General features: G+C 47.9%; 1 protein-coding gene across 1 annotated transcript in view; it reads right to left on the reverse strand.

The window, feature by feature from the left end:
• Positions 1–440: 440 nt before the first annotated feature.
• The window catches only part of SLC14A2 (solute carrier family 14 member 2), a 444,882-nt gene continuing 422,228 nt past the window's right edge, over positions 441–23,094 (reverse strand). Inside the window, exons 13-22 of the mRNA XM_049620168.1 lie at positions 15,371–15,493; positions 13,633–13,715; positions 12,758–12,917; positions 11,840–12,029; positions 11,357–11,485; positions 10,077–10,269; positions 6,929–7,076; positions 5,931–6,065; positions 4,768–4,817; positions 441–1,527 (exon numbers count right to left, since the gene is read on the reverse strand). Of these exons, the coding sequence (XP_049476125.1) occupies positions 1,327–1,527; positions 4,768–4,817; positions 5,931–6,065; positions 6,929–7,076; positions 10,077–10,269; positions 11,357–11,485; positions 11,840–12,029; positions 12,758–12,917; positions 13,633–13,715; positions 15,371–15,493 (1,412 nt within the window). The 3' untranslated portion in view covers positions 441–1,326. The remainder of the gene's footprint in view (positions 1,528–4,767; positions 4,818–5,930; positions 6,066–6,928; positions 7,077–10,076; positions 10,270–11,356; positions 11,486–11,839; positions 12,030–12,757; positions 12,918–13,632; positions 13,716–15,370; positions 15,494–23,094) is intronic.

Here is a 23,094-nt window from a genome sequence, read left to right on the forward strand (position 1 = left end):
TGGGGGAAGGGTGTCCTACCAAGTGCTCTGATGGTTTATCCCTGTCCTGCAGGGGAGGGGTGGGGGATGCTGAGCCACGTGCCTTCTCACAAAGGGCTCCTGTGGGTTAGGGGCTCAATGCCATAAAAAGATTAAATAACAAGAGTTACTGACATTCAAGAGGGGCTGGGTTTGTAATTTGGGGGTGCAAGACTAAAACACCATTCACTAGAAAGTGAGATGTGTTGCTAACAGCCTGTATTTCTACTCAAACAGAAATAGAAGACCACAGTCATTTCTGTATAATTCCCTTTGTATGCAAATCAAACCCTCTTTTGATGATTTGTAACCCATCCCATCCCTTGTCAGACACATGCTTGACCATGGAAAACCCTTCAGATGGGCAATGTGTGAACAGCGTAAGTGAGCCCCATTTTAAGAAAATCCCGATACCATTTTGTGAACTTAACCGTTTAATGACAGCATGTTTATGAATACTACTAAAGAAAAAACATTTGTTTAAAACATGATTTAAATGTTGAAAAAGATCAGTTTTCATCTTATGACATTTCCAGAAATATTTCTGTTATGTAAAGGAAGGCACATTGGCATTTCCAGTGAATTTAAGTTCCTAACCCCAAATCTGGAGAACATCTTCTCGTGACTCAAGAACAAATCTCAGAACATTAAAAATTTCCTGCCTCTTCTCCAGGTAAGCGCTCCATCTATTACTTGACTCAAAGTAATTACTTGATGGTCACACTGATTTCATCAGTTTACGGGAGAGAGAGAAGAATCAACACTTCCGAGGTGGGAGGGACTGAATCCTTCCCTGTCATGAAACCAGTAAGAATTCAAGGCTGAGAGCAGGGATGCGTTCACTCCAGATGGCAGGGGCTCCCTAGGGGCAGAGCTAGGGCCAAACCATCCTATCGCCTTCCAGGCTGATGCATGTTTCCTGGAACTGTGCATGGCTCCATAAAATGACTGAGTTGGAGGCTCATGCCACCAATCCCCGTCCCCTTCTTGATGAGTTCTCTTTAGGGATGCGGCTTATTTTGCAGAAGAGGGCAAATTCCCTTCAAAGGGAGCTCTTATGGTATGAGTTGTGAGTACGAAGTCTAAACTAACGGTATCTTTGATAAATGTTGTACATCTTAGAACAGAGAGGTTCCTAAATGGTGACTAGACATGTATTTCCCTATGTGGGGAAAAACTAGGGTGTAGGCTTGCTTGGGGAAAGAATCACAGAACAGACAGAAAGGGAGTTTACGTGGCCTTCAGCCTGGGGACCTGGATGACCTGATGAAGGCTGAGTACACAGTGACATGTTTTGGAAAAGGCAGCCTAGGAGACATCATAGGCCTGGTACTTTGTTATGGTTGATGCTCTTCTGTTTTTCTCCTGGGATAGGTAGTAGATGCGATTGGCCTCTGGGTAGGTAACTTTGCTGAGTGGAAGCTTGTAGATGGCAGGGTTGTTGGTCGTCAGGAGCAGGAAGGTGAGTGCTGAGAGGCAAAAGGGCCAGGTGCATGGTGGCAGTCCAAACTGGGCAGGGGAAGAAAGGAGACACACACGAGAAGCCTTGATTATATCAGATGCTTTGGCCTGTTTCATCAGCCCTTAACACTCCCCTACAGCCCTGGGTAGAGGACGGGATGCTTTGTGGGTATTGAGAGGAATAATACTTCTTGACCAATATAAATAAAAGCATGTCAGTGCTGTCTGCCTGAATTGCAACAGGTGGATGCACATTCTCCAAAATGCAGGCATTGGAACCTTATTACAATATGGCTTTATGTAGAAGTCATGTTTTGCCTTGGGCTGTCTGGCTAGGTTATACCTTCAACTCTAGGAACTGACCATTGCGTGCCTCTCCCATAGCCCCTGTTGAAGGAGTAGCATTGGCAGCCATTTTGTAGCTCACGATCTTTCTTTGGTCACAGCTGATTGGACTCCAGGAATGCGACTTCCACAGGCAGATGGCCTGGGAGTTGAATCCTCTTTTGAGAATTTGAACTAAGAGAGACTGGGCTTTTGGTCTGAAAGGACTAGAGAGCCAACCAGTGCTGGGTGGCCGCTAGGGGGCTGTGTGCAGCAGAAGAAACCCACCACAGACACAGGGAGATAGAACAGACATCTGGAGAGAGGCAGAGATGTAATGTCCTAGTCCTAGGGGTTGGAGGTGGAGGGTAGCTGCCTCTATTCTCAAGGGCTCCCCCGTTCCCAGCTCTCCTTCTCATGGTGTTGACCTATTTTTTCTTCCTTAAGATGCCCTGAGGCTTTTCAAAACAAAATGTTTATTTATTTTTGAGAGAGAGAGAGAGAGAGAGAGAGAGCAGTGAGGGGCAGAGAGAGAGTGGCAAGGGGCAGAGACAGACCAGTGAGGGGCAGAGAGAGAGAGTGGGAGACAGAGGATGATCCAAGGTGGGCTCTGTGCTATAGCAGAGAGCCCAATGTGGGGCTCGAACTCATGAACCAAACTGTGAGATCATGACCTGAGCCAAAGTTGGACACTTAGCCGACTGAGCCACCCAGGTGGCCCATGCCCTGCGGCTTTTTAATACACCTCTCACTCTTCCTTGAGATCACTTGAGTGGAGAGCTTGGTGATAAGGGGTCTGCAGACTCAACTATAAGGCTGACCAATTCATGTTCCCCCACACCCAACCTCATTTCCTTATAAGCAGTAAAGACCTCAGAAAACACCACGGGGATAACAATGCCGGTAATGTGCTGCTCAAAGATGTCACTGCTGGGTGAGACTTGGAGAAGGACTACAGCAGCCAGAACCATGGCCGTAAAAATACCCACGAATAATGAATTCCACCCAACAAGTCTCTCCAAAGCCCTGCTCACACTACACAGTGTGTTTTGGGAAGAACCCTCTGGAGCCCCACAGTGGGAAAGAAAGTAGGTCTGGAGTTCACATCTCAGACCCACATCTCAGCTCCAACCAAATAACTTGTTAAAGTTATTTCATCCGTCTGAAACCTATTTCCTCAATAGTAAAGTAGGGATAACAGTGTCCACTCAGACAGTTAATGCCTAGTGCATATATAGGACTCAGTAAACAGCCCTCAGCACTCAGTAAACAGCGGTCATGATTGTCAAGTGGGGGGGGGGCACGTGGAAGACAGGGTTGCGTGTATGAGTGCCAGTGAGGAAGCAGAGGAGTGCAGCTCCCAAGTGCTCTGTCTGTGGAGGGTGTGAAGGGGCTCATAAATGTCACTTGACATTTTTATATTGTTGTTCAAGCAGATTGGACATTCCTTCCACGGGAGTAAATAGCCTGCACTTTTTTGTCTCCCTGAGAGTGTTCAGCATAGTGTCCTAAACATAGTAGGCACACAGAAAGTAAACTCGAGTTCAAAAAAAGTCTAAATGGAATGGTATTGCCTCTAACTCCTCTGCCCACAGAGGAAAAGGGCCAGTCATCCTCTAAATGCCTGTGATCAGAAACAAAAGCCTCCTGTTTGCATCCCTTCCAGTACCTTGCCCAGGGAAGGCACGCGACACATATTCACTGGCTGGACAGTCAGGTGGAAGGATGGGTACAAATGATGGGAAAGCCTGGAGAGCAAAGGAGCCGCAGAGACCATACCCCATGCTCTAGTTACCTGCCCATTCTTCTGATGGCTGACCATTCAGCCCCAGCTCTTAGATTCCCCATGGTGCAGGCTTGCTATCTTAGGGTTTTATTCAGTCATCATTTCTTGAGCACCTATTATGTGCTGGGTGTTGTAATAGGTACTATGGATAAAGACTAGAATACAGCCGGGCCCCTGTTCTGAAGGAGCACATGAGCTGAAGTTGGAAAAGGAAGAATATGTATAAGGCTCGTCACCATACTGTACATCAAGTGTCATAGCAGAGGCATGTACAAGATTCACCAGAGCCCAGAGGAGGATTTAGCCCACTGGGAGACATAGGATGGTACCAGGGAAGGCGGGTTCTATTGCTTAGAAAATTCCTTCCTATGCTAAGTTCAACCTGCCCAATTTCCCTAAGGGTGAGGAAGGGATTTGTGCAGGTGTGAGTAAAATGCCCACCTTCATCCCTACCTTCAGGACCACTGGGACTTTTCCTGGTTGCTTTTATCAAATGTGCCCTTGAACCCTTATCTAAAAGGGGGAAGCATCAACTGCGGGCTGAGCCCTGAACACTCTGTGCCGGGCCGGGGGCCCTACCCAGTGTACGTGGGGGCTGGGGCTGGCCATGTGGCTTCTCCTGTCTCAGACACCACCTCACACTAGGGCTCAGACAAGGAAGGGATTCTTGGACTGGTGAATGTGCGCATAGCCACCAGCGCTGGCTTCTCTCAGGTATTGCTGGGCCTTGGTTCCCTGTCTTCCCTGGAGACTTCCCTCATGACCCCCTCAACTCCTAGTTGCCAACGGATGAATGGAGATGTACCCTGGCCCATAAGTTAGTTGGGCAGTTGATCTATAAACATACAAAAAAAATTAAATAATAAAGATTTAAAACTAGTTCTAGGGGATGATGCAGCCGAAAGAATTCGAGTTACAAGATAGTGTTCTTCAAATTGTCCTTCTATAACAAGCTCCACTGGCCCCCTGACAATGGGGTCTGTTTGACCGGTGGTTGACATTGAACCTTTAGAGACCCAGCTCCTTCTGTCTAGCAGGTGCTGAGGCAAGCGGTGTGATTTGAGATGAGAAGGATGAGTTGGGGAAGGGTCCCCGGAGGACAGGCTTGCATTGGCTGTGGGGAGCTGAAAGAACGGGGGAAGGGCATTGTGGCACGTTCTTAGCCGATGCTGACTCACCACAGACAGCACGTTAGCCAGCGCAGCACCCAGGTAGGCCGCAAACAGAGCTGGGAAAAGAACCAAGAAACAGTCCAGTGACTGACGGTGCCTCAAGCTTAGTCTACATATTATCTCCCCAGACATTTTATGCCACAAATGCTATCTCTCAGATTAAAATAAAACTTGAATTATGTTTCTATTAGTTGACAGCCCTGAAATGTGTTAAATTCCAGGCAAATGCCGGTACAGCTAAGACAGCAGATGAACTTTGTTAAAAAAGGGCCAGAATGGAGTGATTATGGTTCTCTTGGGTCCCACCACCTTGCATTCTAGCAAAGGAACATTTAGCAGCATAAACCGTACATGAAAATTTTACTATACAGCCAAGGCAAGTGGATCCCAGAGCTCCCCGCTGGAATATTTCACCGCGAGTTATTAATGTAATACGGGTTTCCAGGGAGGAACAGCATTCTGTAAGCCTGAGGAAGACCAAATATGCCCACTGTCTTGTCATCCCGGCTCTGCCTGCAGAGGGTACGGCCAGGCTGGCCACTGGGAAGAGCCACGTGCCGGTAAGAGGTGACGCTCTGTAAAAACGAGCAAGTGTAATTGGGCTTTGCTTCTGAACTCTCAATTTCTCAACCGAAAGCATCTCAATTGTCCTCAGGATATTAACAACAGCAAATCTTTATTAGAGAGTCACTGAGCACCTGGCTGGTAGCCATGTGACCACATCCTTCAGCATTCCTCTGGCGTAAGCATTATTTGAAGGTCCTAATGATGAGTATTTGGGTGCTTAAAGTTAATCTCCATATCTGAGGTAAATCACCCAATTCTATACATAAAGATTAATTTGGGTAAGGGTTGCTCTGTCGGTTGGCTCCAATCACCAGCCAGGAGAGTAGCAATCACAGAGACAACCCATGAACAACAACCAAACAGCCACCGTCTAAAAGTTCTGTCTTCGTGTGGCTGAACACTCTGTGTTCCGTGAAAACAGTTTTTACTGTGTGAATCATTGAACAACCACTCAAAACCATTTTAGATAAAAACGCTTTTGTGAAGCAAACGATCCTCCCGTTTATCTTCGGGGGATCCAGAGAATCTTCAGGGTGGTTTTCCCCGCAGGGACAGTCACAGGTGGCGCTGAAGGTGCAAAGGGAGCTAGTGGTGGTCCCTACCACAGGCGATGGCCAGGAAGTGGGTCTGCCAGGTGATGACGTAGAACATGCCTCCTATGGCAATGCAGGCCAGCGTGCTGTTGAAGCCACACAGGCCGAAGTAGATGGAGTCCAAGGGCGTTGCAATAGTGAGGGCTGCGAGAGAAGGCAGGCATCAGTGTTGAGTTCGGGGGGGGGGGGGGGGGGGTCTCGTGGGGCTCGACTGCCCTTCCTGAAAACCACCATAGTTCTCAAAGCCCAGACCAATCATCCTCTTAGGCATTTATAAAAAAGAACTTCTGATTTTATTCAGTGAAAAAATAACTAAAGGAAACAAATGGCCATAGAGTCAGATGAGTATTAGTGGTGATGCTGTTATAGGTAGAAGAGAGCCTTTTGAGTATAGACTCTGCAGCCTTTTAAAGCAGAGAAGTTCCTTTCCCTGCCAAGAAAGAGGACTTTTCCTTCTTCACTGATATTTTTTTAAGAGAGAGAGAGAAAGCACACGAGTGGTGCGGGAGGTGGGGAGAGAGAGAGAGAGAGAGAGAGAGAGAGAGAGAATCTTAATCCATGCTGAGCATGGAGCCAAATGTGGGGCTCCATCCCACGACCCTGGGATCATGACCTTAGCCAAATCAAGAGTTGGACGCTAACTGATTGAGCCACCCAGGCGCTCCTTCACTGATATCTCCGTGTTCTCTAGTGGAATATCATCCCTTGAGACAAGACTTAAAATACAAACATGACTGGAATTAACCTCTCCAAACTTTAAATTTATACTAAGGTGTAACTGACTGACACCGAATCCTTTCGGGAAGGCAGCTTTTGCTCAGAAACGCATGAGGGCACTGGCACCCAAAGTAGGGAACCAGGGTACAATGGAAGGGGCGAAAGTTTGTAGGAATAAGCGGGGGTGGGGAGGTGGGTATCGAAAACACCTGTCATCATTTTCTTCGGAGCTGACTCGAGACACTAACATCCGTATGGCCCATTAACACGTCAGAAGTGATGACACTGACCTGCCAACATCCCCATGGTGGAGCCGATCGCAGCGTGTAGGCAAATGAGAGGTGAAGATATGAACAGAGCTATGAGGAAAATGCCTCCAGTCCAGGGGTTGTCACAGCCATACACCTGGCCGACTCCAACAGGGATGGCTCTCAAGAGCTGCAGGTGCAAAGGGTCACACGCAGTTAAGGAGGCAGAAGAGACAACTTGAACCTTGGCTGGAAAAGATTCGTGCCAAGCCTTGTACACCAACAGTTCGCAACAGGTTTCTGAGACATTTTTATCCAAATAGGTTAACTCTAAAAGGAACACAAGCCTTATTGTTTTAATCTTAGGTTCTTAGAACAATAGGAGTTTAGGGTGTTAAGTTTCCTTTCTTTAGAAACATGAGTGTAAGGCACTCAACCCCCAGTGAAGAGACACTAAAAACTTTTCAAATGAGGGTATTATTCATCAGTAAAGCAGGAGATGTCTGATCAAAGTTGGGGTTTAAAAGCTCTCCTGTAACTTTAAAAAAACCCCTAAAATTATGACCAAAAGGCTGAATATTATGTGAAAGAGTAGTCCTTTGTGTTTCCAAGACTAAGGTGTCTGGGCTGTGGTCACGTTAGCTCAGTCTGGGTGAACACCTGGACTCGTATCCAGAGAAGAATCCCTGAGAAGGCAGTATCATGGTATGAGCGTTTTTGATTGAGAAGCCAAGTAAACGGTGACTGATAGACGAGTCCCTGCTTGCATCAGGCCTCCGTGTATCTCAGGGGGTGCGGGCCCTGTCTGCAAACGTGAAGGGTTTGATGAGGCCAGGGTCCACTGCCTTGTGGGCACTTGCACATATGTTATGCAGTTCCAGAAAAGGATCCTGGGCATGCAGCTTTCCCCAGCAATTGGGATTGGGGTCCTATGGTTTGGAAGGTTGGCCAAAGGCCCTTGAGCTAAGAAAGTGCATAAGGGAGGGGGCTCTGGGCCACGCAGGGGACACTGGGGTACGTCTTACCCCTCAGACAGTGAGCTGAGGAGAAACAGAGTCCTGGGGCGAGGGTGTGCGTATATTAGGAGGGGGCAGCTCTTCTTTCAGCCCATGCCCTCTGGGGGTGTGCGGAGACAGGAGGACACTGAAGGGGCTGTGGGTTGGCCTAGTGGGCTAACCCTCCAGACTCCGTCTTCTGTTACCCCAGGAACAGAGAACAGGGTGGGGGCTCTGGCATTACCACGTGGGTCAGGGCGGGCAGGTGGGAGAGCTTCATACAGAGGCAGTGGTGCTGGGCAGTTTAGTCCTGAGCTGGTGACACCCTCCAGGGGGCCCTGCAGTGGCCAAGGAGCTGAGGAACTCATGGGGTTTCAACATTGTTGGGAGTTTTAGACTCTCTGACATTTACTTGTTTCCCCAACACTCAAGGCTCTCATGAATGGTTAAAAAGATGAAACATATTAGTCCTTATTATAATCCATTTAATTGGCTAGAAAGTTACTTCTATAAAAAGTTAAAAAAATTTTTAATGTTTATTTTTTAGAGAGTCAGAGACAGAGCTTGAGTGGGGGAGGGGCAGAGAGAGAGGGAGACACGGAATCCAAAGCAGGCTCCAGGCTCTGAGCTGTCAGAACATTGCCTGACACGAGGCTCGAACTCACAAACTGTGAGATCATGAGGTGAGCTGAAGTCAGATGCTTAACTGACTGAGCCACCCAGGCGCCCCTAGAAAGTTACTTCTTAAAATGGCAACCACCAAAAATTGAATTTTTCTTTCTTGGAACTTGGGGGTTCTAAAATATTTGTACAGGATTCCCTAGCTGTTTTTCAATTCTACAAAATGCCTAGATATCTTTCCATTGAACATGTGGCACAGAGAATGCAAAATGTCTTAAACTTACCTTTCCTAACATCAGCTCCTCAGAGCCAATGGTTTAGAGCGATTATGCCTTCAAGAGATGTTGCTGGGGTAAATGCCATGGAAAGGAAGCCTACGGAGTGAATTGCCAACCTTTTCTCACCTCTGGCTCATGAGGGTCCTCTCACACACACACACAAATCAACAAGGATGAAGCTAACACTAACACAAATATTTCTTTTACTAAATAATGTGCCTTAGTGTAAATGCATGGTCCTTTTTACCATGCTGTGCTGTTGTGTACTATGAAACGCTAAATGAAACTAGGCATCGTTATTTCTGAAAGGTCCTCAACAAGCCCAAGTGGCTTTGTGGTTAGATGATGAATTGCCAATAACAAAGTTGTAGAGTGGGCCCAGACCATGGGGTAGTTTAGTGTAATGCAATGCAGGAGAACCTCAGACAAAATGTCTTCTTAATTATCTTGGAAGACTTCCAGAGGCCAGCATTATATACAAAATACTTGTAAAAAACATTAAAAGTTCTGATATATAGATGTTTCTTAATGGAGGAACACCTGTACTTTATGGTGTGACCTTGGAAAGTCAATGGAATCAACTCTGGAGGTTGGAACAGAGACTTTAGCCCACAGGTGGCTGTGTGACATGTATGCCTTTAATGGTTCAGTGAGATTGATGGAAGGAAATAGACAATGTAAGTTGAATGAAAACTGGAAGAAAGCATCAAAAAAGACTTTTTCCAAAAGGAAAAAGGAAAGAAACCAGTTCTAACAGTCAGGAGGCCAGAGTGCTAATCTTTAAAAAAAATTTTTTTAATGTTTATTTATTTTTGAGAGAGAGAGAGAGAGAGAGAGAGAGAGAGAGAACAAGTAGGGGAGGAGCAGAGAGAGAGGGAGACAGAATCGAAGCAGGCTCCAGGCTCTGAGCTGTCAGCATAGAGCCTGACGCAGGACTCGAACTCACAAACCGTGAGATCATGACCTGAGCCGAAGGCAGACGCACAACCAACTGAACCACCCAGGCTCCCCTAGAGTGCTAATCTTGACTTTGCTCTTCACTAGTTAGCTGTGTGACCTCAGGCCTCAGTGTTTTCCTCTGTGCTATGACAGTGTGGCACCAGAAATAGTCTTGTTAGCTTCTAGAAAAAGAAAGGAAAAGGATGGTGGCTAATGAGATACTGCACGTCCACTGCCTTGTATGGTATGATTGTTAATAGTCATCACTTGTGGATGCTTCTGATGTGCAGAGTCAGTAAATGCCACTTTAACATTGCATTTGGACAGACGCTGCCTTCTTGCTTCCGTGTTACCTACCAAGGGCACTTGGACCTCTGACCAGGTGATGTTGGGCACGGAGGATGGAGGCTGCAGCAGCATCGTGGGGAAGAAGAGGTTGTAGTGGCCAGTGGCTGCCAGGTACAGGGTCACAGCGATGTTGAAGGGCAGCGTGAAGACGGGGAGGTCCCACTTGCTGAAGATGGTGCCCAGGGCACTGGAGAGGATGGGGCTGCAACAGAAACATAAAAGACTGTTCAAGAAGCTTCGGCCCTGACACTAGACTGAGCAGGAGTAGAGGGGCCCCTGGACTTTCCTGAGGAAAAGCAGCCCGCTGGGTATGTTCTCTGAGGCTGACTGGCCCTGAGCAGGTCTCCCTCTGGCCCCCTCCATGGGCCTGGCACGGTGATGGGGCAGATGCCCAGGCTCCATTTCAGAAAGTGGGAAGACCTAAGGCAAGGGGTCACAGAACTTCCTTGATAAGTCATATAGCTCCACGCTCAGGCATGAGGAGAGAGGACAAGCTGGGGGAGTGACCAGGGAGGGGGATCTCATTCATTCGTCCATTCATCCATTCATTCAACAAATGTTTGTTGAGCAGCTAAGAGTACCAAGCCTCCATCCAGAGTGTCCTATGATTTCTGGAGGAGAAGGGGAGCTGAGCCCTGATCCTCTGAGGGCTCTGTCTGGTGGCTGGTCCTTTAGCCCACCCTAGGAGGTTGTCTCAGTCTGGTCAGGGGATTCTAAGGACAGGAAAAAGCTAGGTGTGGTGGGGGGGGGGAGGCAGGAGGAATGAGAAGGTTTCCAGAAACTGACAGGAAGCTGTAGGGTGGCTCTTCACCTTTCTCTGTCCTCTGGTTGAGTAGGACCAGAAACCCTGTTAAGTCTTAAAAAAAAAAGAGTAAAGAAGGGCTCCTGGGTGGCTAAGTCAGTTAAGCGTCTGACTCTCAGTTTTGGCTCAGGTCATGATCTCACAGTTTGTGAGTTTGAGCCCCACATCAGGCTCTGTGCTGACATCACGGGGCCTGCTTGGGATTCTCTTTCTCTCCCTCTCTCTCTGCTCCTCCCCAGCTCATTCTCTCTCTCTTAAAAATAAATTAAAAGAAAAAAAGAGTCAAGAACGGTAGGTAATGAGAGTGCCCGCAGATCACCTGGCACAGTGCTGTCGCTGCATGACATTAGCAGTTATTTGCAGTGGATGTTTCTGTGAGAGCTAAGTCAACGCCACCTTAAGATTGAGTTTAGACAGACACCTGGGGAGCTGGGATGAAGAGGTTGGCAGCCCTTGACTGCACCCACAGCCTTAGGAGCACACTTACCAAGACATGGACATAATGACGACAGGGAACAGAAGCCACCAGTAGTAGCTGCCCTTGTCTGAGAACACAGCCATCAGCAGCCCCACCAGCACCCCGTTGTAGCCGTGAAGTCCTGCTGCGATGGCGGACCTGGGGGGATGGAGGAGGGCTGGTGAAGGGGGGACTCCCCAGGGCTGAGGAGGGCCACCGCCTTCTTGCTTTTCCTTCTGACTCACATTTTCCTCACCTGGGGCCTGACTGCATACACACCTTCAAGCAGATGGCTCCTCTGGGGGATGGGAAGGGAAGACATCAACCCTTTGCATTTCCCTGGACAGTGTGTAGATGTTACCAAATAATCAGGGGACGGTTGTGTTTAGTTATTAGTGTCCTTATTCTGAGGAGTTTCTGAGCTTGGAGGCCAGCAGTAAGGAGATGGGAAATGGTCCCCACGGGAAGCGACCTCTGGCTTCATGCTTGGACCCTGGGTCTCCTGGAACTTACCTGTCCTGGCTCAGGATGAGGGCTGTCAAAGTGGACACAACAGTTCCCAAGCAGCCGGAGATGGCCCACCAGGGGTTCTGGACGAAGAGGCCAAGGACGATGAGGATGCCACTGAGGGGGTTGTTCACAAACATCACCTGTGACGTGCCCCGGAGGACCCAGTCAAGGAACTGGAACACTGGGGATTTGTCTAAAATGAACCAGGGCAGGGAGTCGGTCAATGCTCAGGTGTGCTGGCCCTGGGGGAGACTTCAGTGGGCGGATGGAGGGTCGGGGAAGCTCCATGTCAAATGTGGGTTCCCAGGGCACCAGCCTCTGCTGTCACCTGCCCCAGAAGAGGGTGAACCAAGAACCCAAGAGGGTGTTTGACTGCCCAGAAAACTCTTCAGACCCATCACCAGCTGGTTGTGGTCTTTAGGTTGTTTTTCAAGCAGTGGGGATAAGGTACCCTGAGCTATCTATGTCTCTGTGATAGGAGCATGAATTTTCAAGAAGACATATCCAAAAAGATAATTATTTTGCTGCCCAGAGGGTGTCAAACCCATGGTCTGAGCCCTGGGAAGATTCCTAGAAAGAACTTATCTGAATAGTAGATATAATTCTTCCAAGAGTCATCTGTAGGGTGGGCACTTTTTTAGAACGCTGACTCTAGAATCCCATGCCTAAATGCCCATCCCCTGATGGGATATTTGTTGAGCACAACTACTAACATTCAGAAATGAGAGCTCACACACTGACATGTATTGTATTTCTACCCCAAGAGACTGCATTTGTGTCCTACCAGCAAAATCCCTGTCCCTTCTAAAAGACCGAAATGGCACTCAGTCTAGTCTATCAAGAAGGCACTGTGCCTTCTGGGGACGGCTGGAAGTGACACTTTAGGGGTAGGGTCAAGGGCTTTGCTCTCAGGACCTTTACCTTTAAGACCCTCACCACACTCCTTCATCTCCCCTGTGATGTAGCTGAGGGCTCTGCTGACCCTCTTCCCACTGGCGGCCATGTGACTCTGAATCCAGGAAGTCTTGGAAACGTTCGCTTCCACCTTTATCTCAGTGTTCTCCTCCATGGTGTCTAGATCCTGCCCGGGGACAAGAGACAGAAAGACGCCCCCACATCCTGTGTTTCTCACCCTGAGAAGCGACACCTGTGCTGGCTCTGGGGCCAAGCTAATATTTTCATTTGCTATTTAGAGAAATTGCTGTTTAATCATCTCCATGTTTCTGTAGACTAGAACACCTTTTGTCTTGTTTGACATGTTACCTCACTTAATATGGCCAACAACCTTGCAGTACAACAGGATACTGTATTTATCCTCATTCTATGGGTGAGGGCTAGGGCCTGGATGGAAGGTTCTCATTGGCAAAGGTCAAGGTCAAACAGCAGAATCGATATTTAATCACAGACCTTTAGACTCTTTATTAAACCATTACTTCTACTATACCACACTCTTTCCAGGTGAACTTATTCCTTATTCCACACCCCCCAACATGTCTAGTCTTTAAAATTTAACTGTCCATAAAATTAAACATATAAAGAATCTGTTTTTGAAAATTGGTACCAGCTTGTTTCCCAAATGCTTGAATGCCAGATTTAGAGAAGACAGATAACTAATTCAAATAAAAGGGATATGAAATTTTATAAAGTAGACTATGAAAAATAGACATTTTTATCCCAGGTAATTATGTTTCTGGAAATATGAATTCAAGAAACATCTTTTCTGGCCCTCTCTCCCTAATCTGCTGCAGGTTCTGTGTCTGTAGGACCCTGCCCGATTCAGGCCACTCTTTACTCACCAGCAATTCAACCGTGGGCTTCCGGTACTGATAGGGAAAAGGGTCTTTGGTTTGCCTCTCCTGGTGTTCGCCTTTTCCAAACACTGGAGTTGAAAGAAAGCACATCATCAATTAGGACACCTCTACCCTGGCGTATTAGCAGCAAATTCTTACAGTTTTCCTATTCCACTTGACGAAGCCCAGAACTGTTGTATCTTGCAGCTGGAAGACCCCTTTTCATTTTACTGGTCAAGAACCCATTTGGGTTCTCACTTTGGGTAAAAAATGTACATCCCCATGTAAGCAGGACACTTTATACAGGAATTTAGGGAGTTCTGAGACTTGAGTGTTTCGGCCTTGGTGCTTTGGTTCCCTCTTGTGGTCAAGTGTGAGGATGGCAGGCTGGGCTCTGAACACCCTGTATTTTCAGACTGAAGGGACCATTCCCACTGAATTCATGAGCTTTCAGGGAACCTAAGCACTAGAAAGATCCATCAATGGCACCATGTGCCCACTTTTGAAATGGCAGGGGCTGCAAATAACAGTGTTTTTGGGAAGTTGCACTATGCAGAAGAAACAAACTAATTTTGGAATCTTTGAAAGAAAGGGTGGGAGCAAAGAAAACTCCTCTAGACGTTGAGGCCAGGTGCATGGCACCCTGATGGACCTGCTGCTTGTGTGTGAAGCCCCCCTCTGTCTTCCGTTGAGCAATTCCCATGAAACCCATATCTCAGTTTCCTTTGCACGCTCTGCTAGTGCTCCCCACCCCCTCGGCCCCCAACCACAGTGATAGAGGATGTTTGGAGGGTGATTGTTAGAAGAAAGCCACACAGTCTTCCTTGACATGCTAGTGGCACCTGTCAAATACAAACCCCCGGGATAGAGGGTCCTCGAGCTAACTCAATGCCCTCTTCATCTTGTGTGATGTTTTCCCACACCACCCCAGGCCTGTGTCTCTGGGAGGGCCACTTTTGGTGAGAAACAACGAGGCCTAGATGCGCAAGTGCAAATGCAAGAATATCACTAATGCATCTTCTGGGAAGCACGCGGTTTGTAAAAAGGACACTAACAGGTCCTCCCCCACTTTGTCCCTTGCCAGCTGTGTGACTCTGGGCAAGTTGGTTCCCCTCCCTGAGATTTAAGGGGCAAAATTAGATTGGCCTTCTGCCCTGGCTCTTCACGTGGCTGCCTTTGAATCTGATTGGGGAGGATTCCTTGTACCCCCGCTTCCCCTGACTCCTCCCTGGCTTCCCCACCTGCTTATTTTTGGCTGCCCTCTGGACCTTCCCCTCTTGGCCTTTGGGAGCCCCCTTCCCTCTGTGGCTCTCCATCTGTTTCCTTGGCCTTGATATCTTGACCGCTGCTGTAGATAAAAAATTTCACTTCTAATCTTGTAGGTCATCAGTAGTTTGTGGCTTGGCAGAAATTAGAATCTCATGGGGAGCTTTGATAGATCCTTATGCCCACCCTGGCTAATCCCCAGACATATTAGATTGGTGTCTCCAGGGATGGGATGCAGGTGATTCCAATACATAGTCAAGGCCTATAGAGTCAGCTGCCTGTCCCAGTTCCAGCATCCCCCTGTTCCTGGGAGGGTATAGACACTGGGGTCATGGCTGTGGTCAGAGGTTGGGTGTGATAAGAATGAACCTGGTCCTCATGTCTCTCCCTACTACCCTATGAAGTAGGTACTGCCATTGTCCCCATTCTAGAGATGAGTAAATTGAGGACCCGAAAGCAAGGAGGAGGCAGTACACACCTTTGCTCCTTCTCCGAATGGATGACCACTCGATGTGGAACACGCTCCTGGGCTTGGGGGGCACGGCTTCTGAGCCCTCATCGGCCCTTGGGCTTGTTGTGGCTGGCTGCTCCCCACCAACACCTGGCCAGGGGCAAAGTAAGACAGGTCGGTGTCTGCCCTGGCCTGTACCCTGTAAGAGCCAGGCAGGCAGCGCAGGGAAAATCACGTGCAGAAGCTGGAAAGGCAGGCGCGGTGTGCTCTGAAGCTTCATTAGTAACCACACTGGTGCATTGGATGCAAGCAGCATCTTCCCCCCTTCCTCCCACTAAAACATCCACTTCCTTTCCCCGCAGAAACCATATCACAGATGCATAGACATGTCAAGAGCCAGTCTGCCTTATTACTCCAGCAAGAAACTACCCTAAGACCTACTTAACTGGGCCTTGGCCAGCGTGGATGGTGGACCTGAGCTGGCTGCCGTTTCTGCCCTTCAGCCAGTGCCTTGTCCGCCATCTGTGGCAGGAGGTGTGTGTGGCAGCTCCTCAATCTTGGCGGCCCTTTGGAACCACCAGCGTGCCTTAAAAGATGCAGGAACCCTATCCTGGACCAATTTAAAAAATTAAAGTTTTTAAATGCCCATTTTATTTAAAAGATAGCTCCAGTGAGTAGCTTGGGTTGAGAATCACTAATGTGGGTTCTTCTTACTCAAAATGTGGTCCTGGGATCAGCATCATCAAACTCATCTGGGAGCATGTTATAAATGCAGAATCTCAGGTTCCACTGGACTGTCAGAATCAGAGTCTGCACTTCAACAAGATTCCCCAGCTGTTTCTGTGTACATTAAAGTTTGACAAGCATGAGTCTATGGGGAGGTAAGGGTCTGGGGCTATGACCAGCTACAATAAACCCTCTGCTGAACTTTATTATTTCAGATTTCCACACATGGGGGAGCACAGCACGCTCCTCACTTGGGACAGGGTTTCTCAAAGCTGGGTCTGAGAATCGACACCATCAAGTCACCCTGGCGGCTTTGCTGGGATGCTCGTTCCTGTGCCCACCCCACATTGATCAGCTGGAGTATTTGGTGGTCCCTAAGTATGCAGCTTTAACACATTCTTTAACACTTTTTTTTAATGTTTACTTATTTTTGAGAGAAAGAGAGAGAGAGAGTGCTAACAGGGGAGGGACAGAGATAGAGGGAGACACAGAATCTGAAATGGCTCTAGGCTCTGAGCTGTCAGCACAGAGCCCAACATGGGGCTCAAACCCACGAACCACAAGATCTGGACCCAGGCCAAAGTCGCGCTTAGCCAACTAAACCACCTAGGCACCCCTTAACACTTTCTGCTTGGAGCTCCAGTGGACTCTAGAGTTAGATGATTTAGTGGTTTGGAATAGCACCTGGGCATTGTTATCTGCACAAACTGGAAAACTGAGGCTCAGCATGGTTTCTGAAGCTTACCTACAAACAGTGAGCCATGTGACTCTCAGCCCCCAACCCTTTCCTCTGCATTTTGTTGCTCAGAGTCTGGTTTGTGGGCCAGCTCCACGGACATCAAATGCAGACTCTTGGGTCCCATCTCAGACTGACCGACTTGGAATCTTTTCTAAACCAGATCCCCAGCTAACTTTGCGTGCACACTGAAGTTGAAAAACTGGTCTAGATCACACTTCTCAGATAAAAATGGCTTTAGCAAAGCTTAGAATATAGCAAGACCAACAACCAGAGAGTATGTGGGACACATATGAGCAAGGAGAGGGGTTTTGTCTATCTTCTCAGATTCAAAGGTAAAACATGCAACCATGTCCATTTCCTCTAGGCTCAGGGTGGGGAAGAAACTATTTCAGCATCCTGTCTGTGGGTCAGCATCGGGCCATAACTCCCCATGCTGGAGAAGCCCCCCCCCCCAACCCCGATCCCATGCTTGAGATACACCTGGAACATAAGCCTGCCATAGGACACCTGTGCAGACAGGTTTTGCACCAAGGGACAAGGGGGTATCATACATCACCTGATAAAGTGGGGCATTCTCCCAGAGCACCTATCCCAAGTGTGCATCTGCCAGGCTAGAAGGGCCCTTCTGCTGGCCCATTGCTTCTCCTTCCTTATATGTGGAGTGTCAGCTGCCCCAGCCACACCTGGGCGGAGGAATATTTTACCTTAGCCTCCTAGACCGAGAATTGCATGGAGTTTCAAGATCACACTCTACCTCCTGTGTCCAGAAATATCAACTTACCAAAGTCACACCATTCATTAATCATAGCACAGCCAGGAGTTGCTCCCAGCTCTCCTGACACCTGATTTGAGGCTCTATAAATGGCTGCAGAAGGTCTGGCTCACCTTTCATGCCCTGGCCCTTCATTTTTAGCCTCCCAGATTCTGCTACCTGCTTAGGTCCCAGGAAAGTGGGGGCAGGGCCCATATTACTATGTGTTCCTAGCATTGATGTCCCAGCCACAAAAAGCAAAAACAAGAAATATCTTTCCTTCCCTTGGCAACTTATTTTGGTCTTTATTTAGGGTGAGCTGGGGAGGAGGCACCACATATGGCCCGACACAGGGTTGGCTCTGGGTCTCACACGGGTATTACTGGGGTGCTGGGCTCCACCTCCAGGTGGAGGGCAGTGGCCCCTCTGGCTGTGCTGGATAACAGTTGAGAAAGAAAAGCGGGAACATTGCCACCAAGAAGACTGGAGATAAAGTAACACATTTCCCGCGGCTGTGAAAATACTTAAAGATAAGGGGATAGCAGTTTACTGCTGCTTTTGGGTCAGATTCCCAGGACTTTCATAATGGATAAAGGCGATTTCAAGAATATCATGAACACATCTATCAAATGTTCCAAAAATAAATGTTCCATTGATGTGGTGGGGGATACAAAGAAAACAACAGTAACACTGGCCAGGAACCAGACTCACTCATCTCTGCATGGCGTTTTTCATTAACAGTTTCTCCAGTGCAGGCATGGCTCTCAGAAAGAAATGTGTAGATGCCATAGGCAGCCCTTGCAAACTCAATATATGGAACTATGGCAGATATTTTGGAGGGGTACCCTCCATTTCGATCTCATGTTGTTATGAAGATAAGACAAAAGGCTCTGGGAAATATTTTGCAGGGCTCACATATCAGATACCTTTTCAGTGAGGCCACGTCCCTCGGATGGCACATGACCCTCTGCCTCCTTCAGTCAGAAGGGCTCCTGGTCCCAGTGCACACCTGGCATTTTATACCTGCCTTCACTGACTCTTACCTTGTCAAGTGTCAATTATGTGTTCTTGTCTGTCACCTTCACAGGATGGTGAGGTCCTTGGAAGCCTGGGTTATACCTGATTGTCTCGGCTCCCCCAGCACCTACCATAAGCCTGGTATTCTGTAGGCACTCAGAAGCATTTGCTGAATAAATTGATGAGGGGTAATTATACTACACATTTTAGTCTCTGAATGGTATAACAAACAATCATTGGATATTTCAGGGTGTGAACTATTTTTAAGAATAATACATCTCATCATAATTGTTAAATGCTTGATAAATATTGAAATAAAGGTGAGAGTCTTTCATTGGTTGACAGAGGTAATAGCTGAGTTGTGTAGGGCTTTGCAGGTTACAGGGTAAGAGCTGATTATTTTCCGTGGTACTTGGATACAAGAAGGGAAGTTTATAAATGGTGATACAATGCTTGGCCATCTATGACCAACCAACCAGAAACCCAGGAATACTGTGAAAGTGGCTGGAAGAACCCGGTTAATTACAGAGAAAGAAACAGGTCACTGAAGACAGAGATCATGCTTGATAGGATTTGTTTTCAATAACCGGCATGTTCCATAGGTTCCTTCTGGGTGGCCACAAAGGCCTATGTGGTTCAGAGGTGGGGCTGGGTGTTCTATAGCCCAAGAGCAATTTTGTTCATAACTCACTTTTTCTGCCCCTAACATCATGGCACACATAGAAAATAGTGTGTGGCACGGTGCAGTAATTAGATAATGTTGTTTATGGCCAGAGGGCGTAGGCCCTCGGACTCCGGCCCCACCAGGCACACCTGGCCCCTCGGAGGGCCAGTGGTTGCTCTGCCAGCCCAGCTCTGTGTGCTCTGCTATACACGGTTGGAAAGCTCTGTCCCTCATAGCCCGTGGGTAAACCTTAGCGGCTCACTAACTCCTCGGCCTGCCTGCCTTGTGTAGGAGCCACGGCTCTCCTACTCTGACAAGCTTTATTAAGCATCCCAATGCATGTAGCTTCACACTGCCATTTCAGGGGCACTGTGTCCGCCCTCGAGGATTGCCACCATCCTGTGTTTTTATGGGCAAGAGTCCAGCAACGCTTTCCTCCCGTTGACTCACACAAGGAAAGAACAGTTATGAGCCACAGTATTTGTTCAGAAACACTTTCTGGAGAGCAGTGTCCCATAGTACTTATGCCTCTACTGACGTCGAACGTACAGAAAATGTTAACCATTCAAATACCAGGGCTAAAAAAGAATTTGTAGAGGAGGCTGTCAAATACAATTTTGAAGCCTATTGTAATTTCTTTGAGAGGAACCGAGCAAACCCAAACCATGTATGACATCGTTCAGAGGATGAAAACTGATCTAGTCCATCTTACTGAAAGTCAATCTTTAATCAAGCAGGCCCACACCAAAATTATTTCTACAAGTTGTCTTCCTCAGATTTTGAACAGGTGTTACTGTCTCCTGCAGGTGGATCGATGCCATCCACACATCACTTACAATGTCCAACATATGGAACATCTGGAACCTACCATCAAGATCCATTTGTTACTCCTCCCAAAACAAGAGTTACCTCCCAACCCCACCCCCCCACTCCAAACCCACCTGTGTATCATTGCATCTGTGACACCAAATAAAAGGCCAGGGAAAGTTCTGGGCCACTGTACACCAGCTTCTTCTCTGGTAGCGGTGTTTCCATACCCCTTGCCCCACATCCTCTTTCCTCTGCCTCCCTTCTCTCCATTATCTATGGCAGACATAGCTAATTAGTCATAGCAGTCTCTCTCAATATGTTCCCCAAACAGCTTCAGACTCCTTTTTAACACAATTCTCAGACAACCAATACTAATTATTTAGAGTTGGCACTTGAGAGTAAACTAATTTTCTCCCTCTAGCCTTAAAGGGAGGTGTCGATGCTGTACAAGTTTGAGACAAGGGGTATATCAAGGCTATGGTGTTGGCAGCTAGCAGAGAGGCCTGGCCACAGAGAGGCCTGGCCACAGGCATCTTCAAGCCTCACAGGATAGCCTTCCCTCAGCAAGGTCACAAAAGCTCACATCCTTTGGTGCCAGTTTTGGAGGAGATTGCATGCCTTACAAGGTTGTCCATTCTCTGATAAGGTAACTTCAATATCCTGGAATCTTCCTTATGGGGTGGCTGTCTTCCAGAAACACTCTCTGTACTGCACATAATATGTCTACAGTAATCTAAGATGGCTGTGTAAGAGAGGAGCACCAGAGGTACAGGTTGTTAAGTTGGGATGTTATGATGTTTGTATATACTGAGATCGTCTAGTTCTATTGGCATGTCTGAGGAAGGGGTACTGAGGAGAGGGGCCAAGATGCCTGGACCAGGTACCTCCACCCTGGAAACAGCAGGTAATGATGCCTGGGAAGGAAGTTTTCAAATTTACTGCATTAGCTCCCCACAGTTCAAGTCCACATGGTGCTGCCCCAGGAACCACACTGATGTCAGAGCATTGGGTCACAAAATTGTGGAAAGGATAACAAATAGTGTGAAGGCTCACCCAGTGGGCAGCTAGTTCAGTAAGGGGATTGAAGGTGGTGGTTCCATCACCGCATGAGGTGTGAGTTGGGACCCCTGGACTTTTTTCCAGGCTCTTTTATCATCTGGACAGGTCCTCGGACAAACCATGGTTTCCTTATCTATAAAGTAAGGGCTTGAACTATACCTATTTAATAGCTCTTTCAGCTAGAAGCTTCCAGAATCTAAACTCTCTTTAGAATACTTAGTAACATTCCCCATCTCAGGACTAGCTTCCCCAGACACCACAGCTCAACAGAAGAAAGGGATAAAAAGATCAGCCTTTCTTTTTTTGTCTCTTCCTTTGAAAAGTCAGATGGTCTTGTTGGCTGGGGTGGGGGTAGGGGGACCTACAGTTCAGTTCTCTCCCACAAGACCTCTTACCTGGGCTCCTTTTGATGTTATGCACAGGGTTGGAGGAATCTAGACCATTGGGATGTGGCAAGAAGCTTCTTTCAGACTGAGTGGAGTTTCTGGTCCTCAACTCCGGATGCTGGACTTTCCCCTAAACCCAAAGCCCTTCGCTTCCTGGATCCCTTCTGCCCATCCTCTTGCTGGTCCTCTGTAAGTTCACTTTACATTCCTTGATCCTATGCCTGGCACACGTCTTCCAGTTGAGAAAGGGTATCATGGAGGAGGAGGGAGAGGAAAGACAAATCTTCTTTTTGCAGCTTGCTCTCACACTGGCCTTCCTGACAAAAGATTACCTTCTACACACCCTGAGGAGGACTGGTTCTGGCTACCATGGTTTTCCCACCTGCTTTGATCAGGCAGGTTTCCTTTAAAGGGGCAGAGCAAAGGATTGTGTAGTAGGAGCTTCCCTGCCCTTCCTAAATTACTCCTTTCATTAGAAACTCGCTCTAGCACTTGCCTTTAAAGTAATCATCTAAGTGTTGTCTCCTCAGGGGGCCAATTTGCCTTCGAACCTCAATAAACTCCCTTAATTCCCCATATAGGCAGGGCACAGGCTGGGGAACAGTATTGCCATCAGCATCTTGATGGAAATTTCTGCATAGTCCAATAATAGATGCTGTCTTTCTGGTTCTGTGGAAAATTTCAGACCTGTCCTCCTTCTGACTTTTCCTGATGGGGGTCCCAGGGACTCACCATGAGACCCTCTCAGAGCAAGAAGGGCATGACCTAACTCCTGCCTCCAGAAAGGACTTGAGGTCTATATATTAGGAAAGATGGCCCTCCCACATCCCATAGGGCTGTGGGGTCTGGTGGGCTGGAGTTTGAGGAGGGGGGCCCAATCTAAACATGTTTTGTTTGGCTTTGTGGTATGATGGGTCAAGCATCATTCCCCCCACCCCTGCCCCAGCCAGCCCCAGGTTTGTGTACCTCCCCCCTGCTGCACCCCTTCCATGCACACACACACATACTCTGTCAGTGATGGGGTGTGAGGTGGCCTACCCAGGTTTAGAAATAAAACCTCACACTGAGGAAATTAGCTACACCTGAGTAGACAATCTCCCCACTGACGTCAAAGGCCCCCTTCCCACCATGCCAGGTGTTTTAGAACTGCCAAAGAAGGGTCCTGATCACGGAGATCCTTCTGAAGAAGGAAAGCAAACAAAGGGGGGAGGAGCTGGAGGGCCCAACATTCCAGGGACAGGTGTGGAGCTGACTAGAGATCAGTCCCCTGCAGGGTCCCTACTTTGGTGTTGCTAGCTCAGGGCCCATGGATGCCTGCCAATGACACTTTTCCTTGTTCCCCAGCTGGCAGTCCTTGGCTCAGCCCTGCATGCCCTATCTGTTATCCTCTTGCTCTGGTCTTTCCTGAGGGCTCCTGAACTTCTTGTGGTGTAGTCCCTCCAGACCCCTAAGCATCCATCCGCCCTAGAAGTGACAGGAAATATGCCATCTGAGCACAACATGTAACTGGTGTGAAAAGACAAGAAATAATTCTGAGGAGCCATTCACAAGCTCACATGCAGCCCGTGGGCAACTTAGACATGTAGAGTATCTGTCATA

The sequence above is a fragment of the Panthera uncia genome (genome assembly GCF_023721935.1).
Source record: "Panthera uncia isolate 11264 chromosome D3 unlocalized genomic scaffold, Puncia_PCG_1.0 HiC_scaffold_8, whole genome shotgun sequence".
Classification (NCBI taxonomy): Eukaryota; Metazoa; Chordata; class Mammalia; order Carnivora; family Felidae; genus Panthera; species Panthera uncia.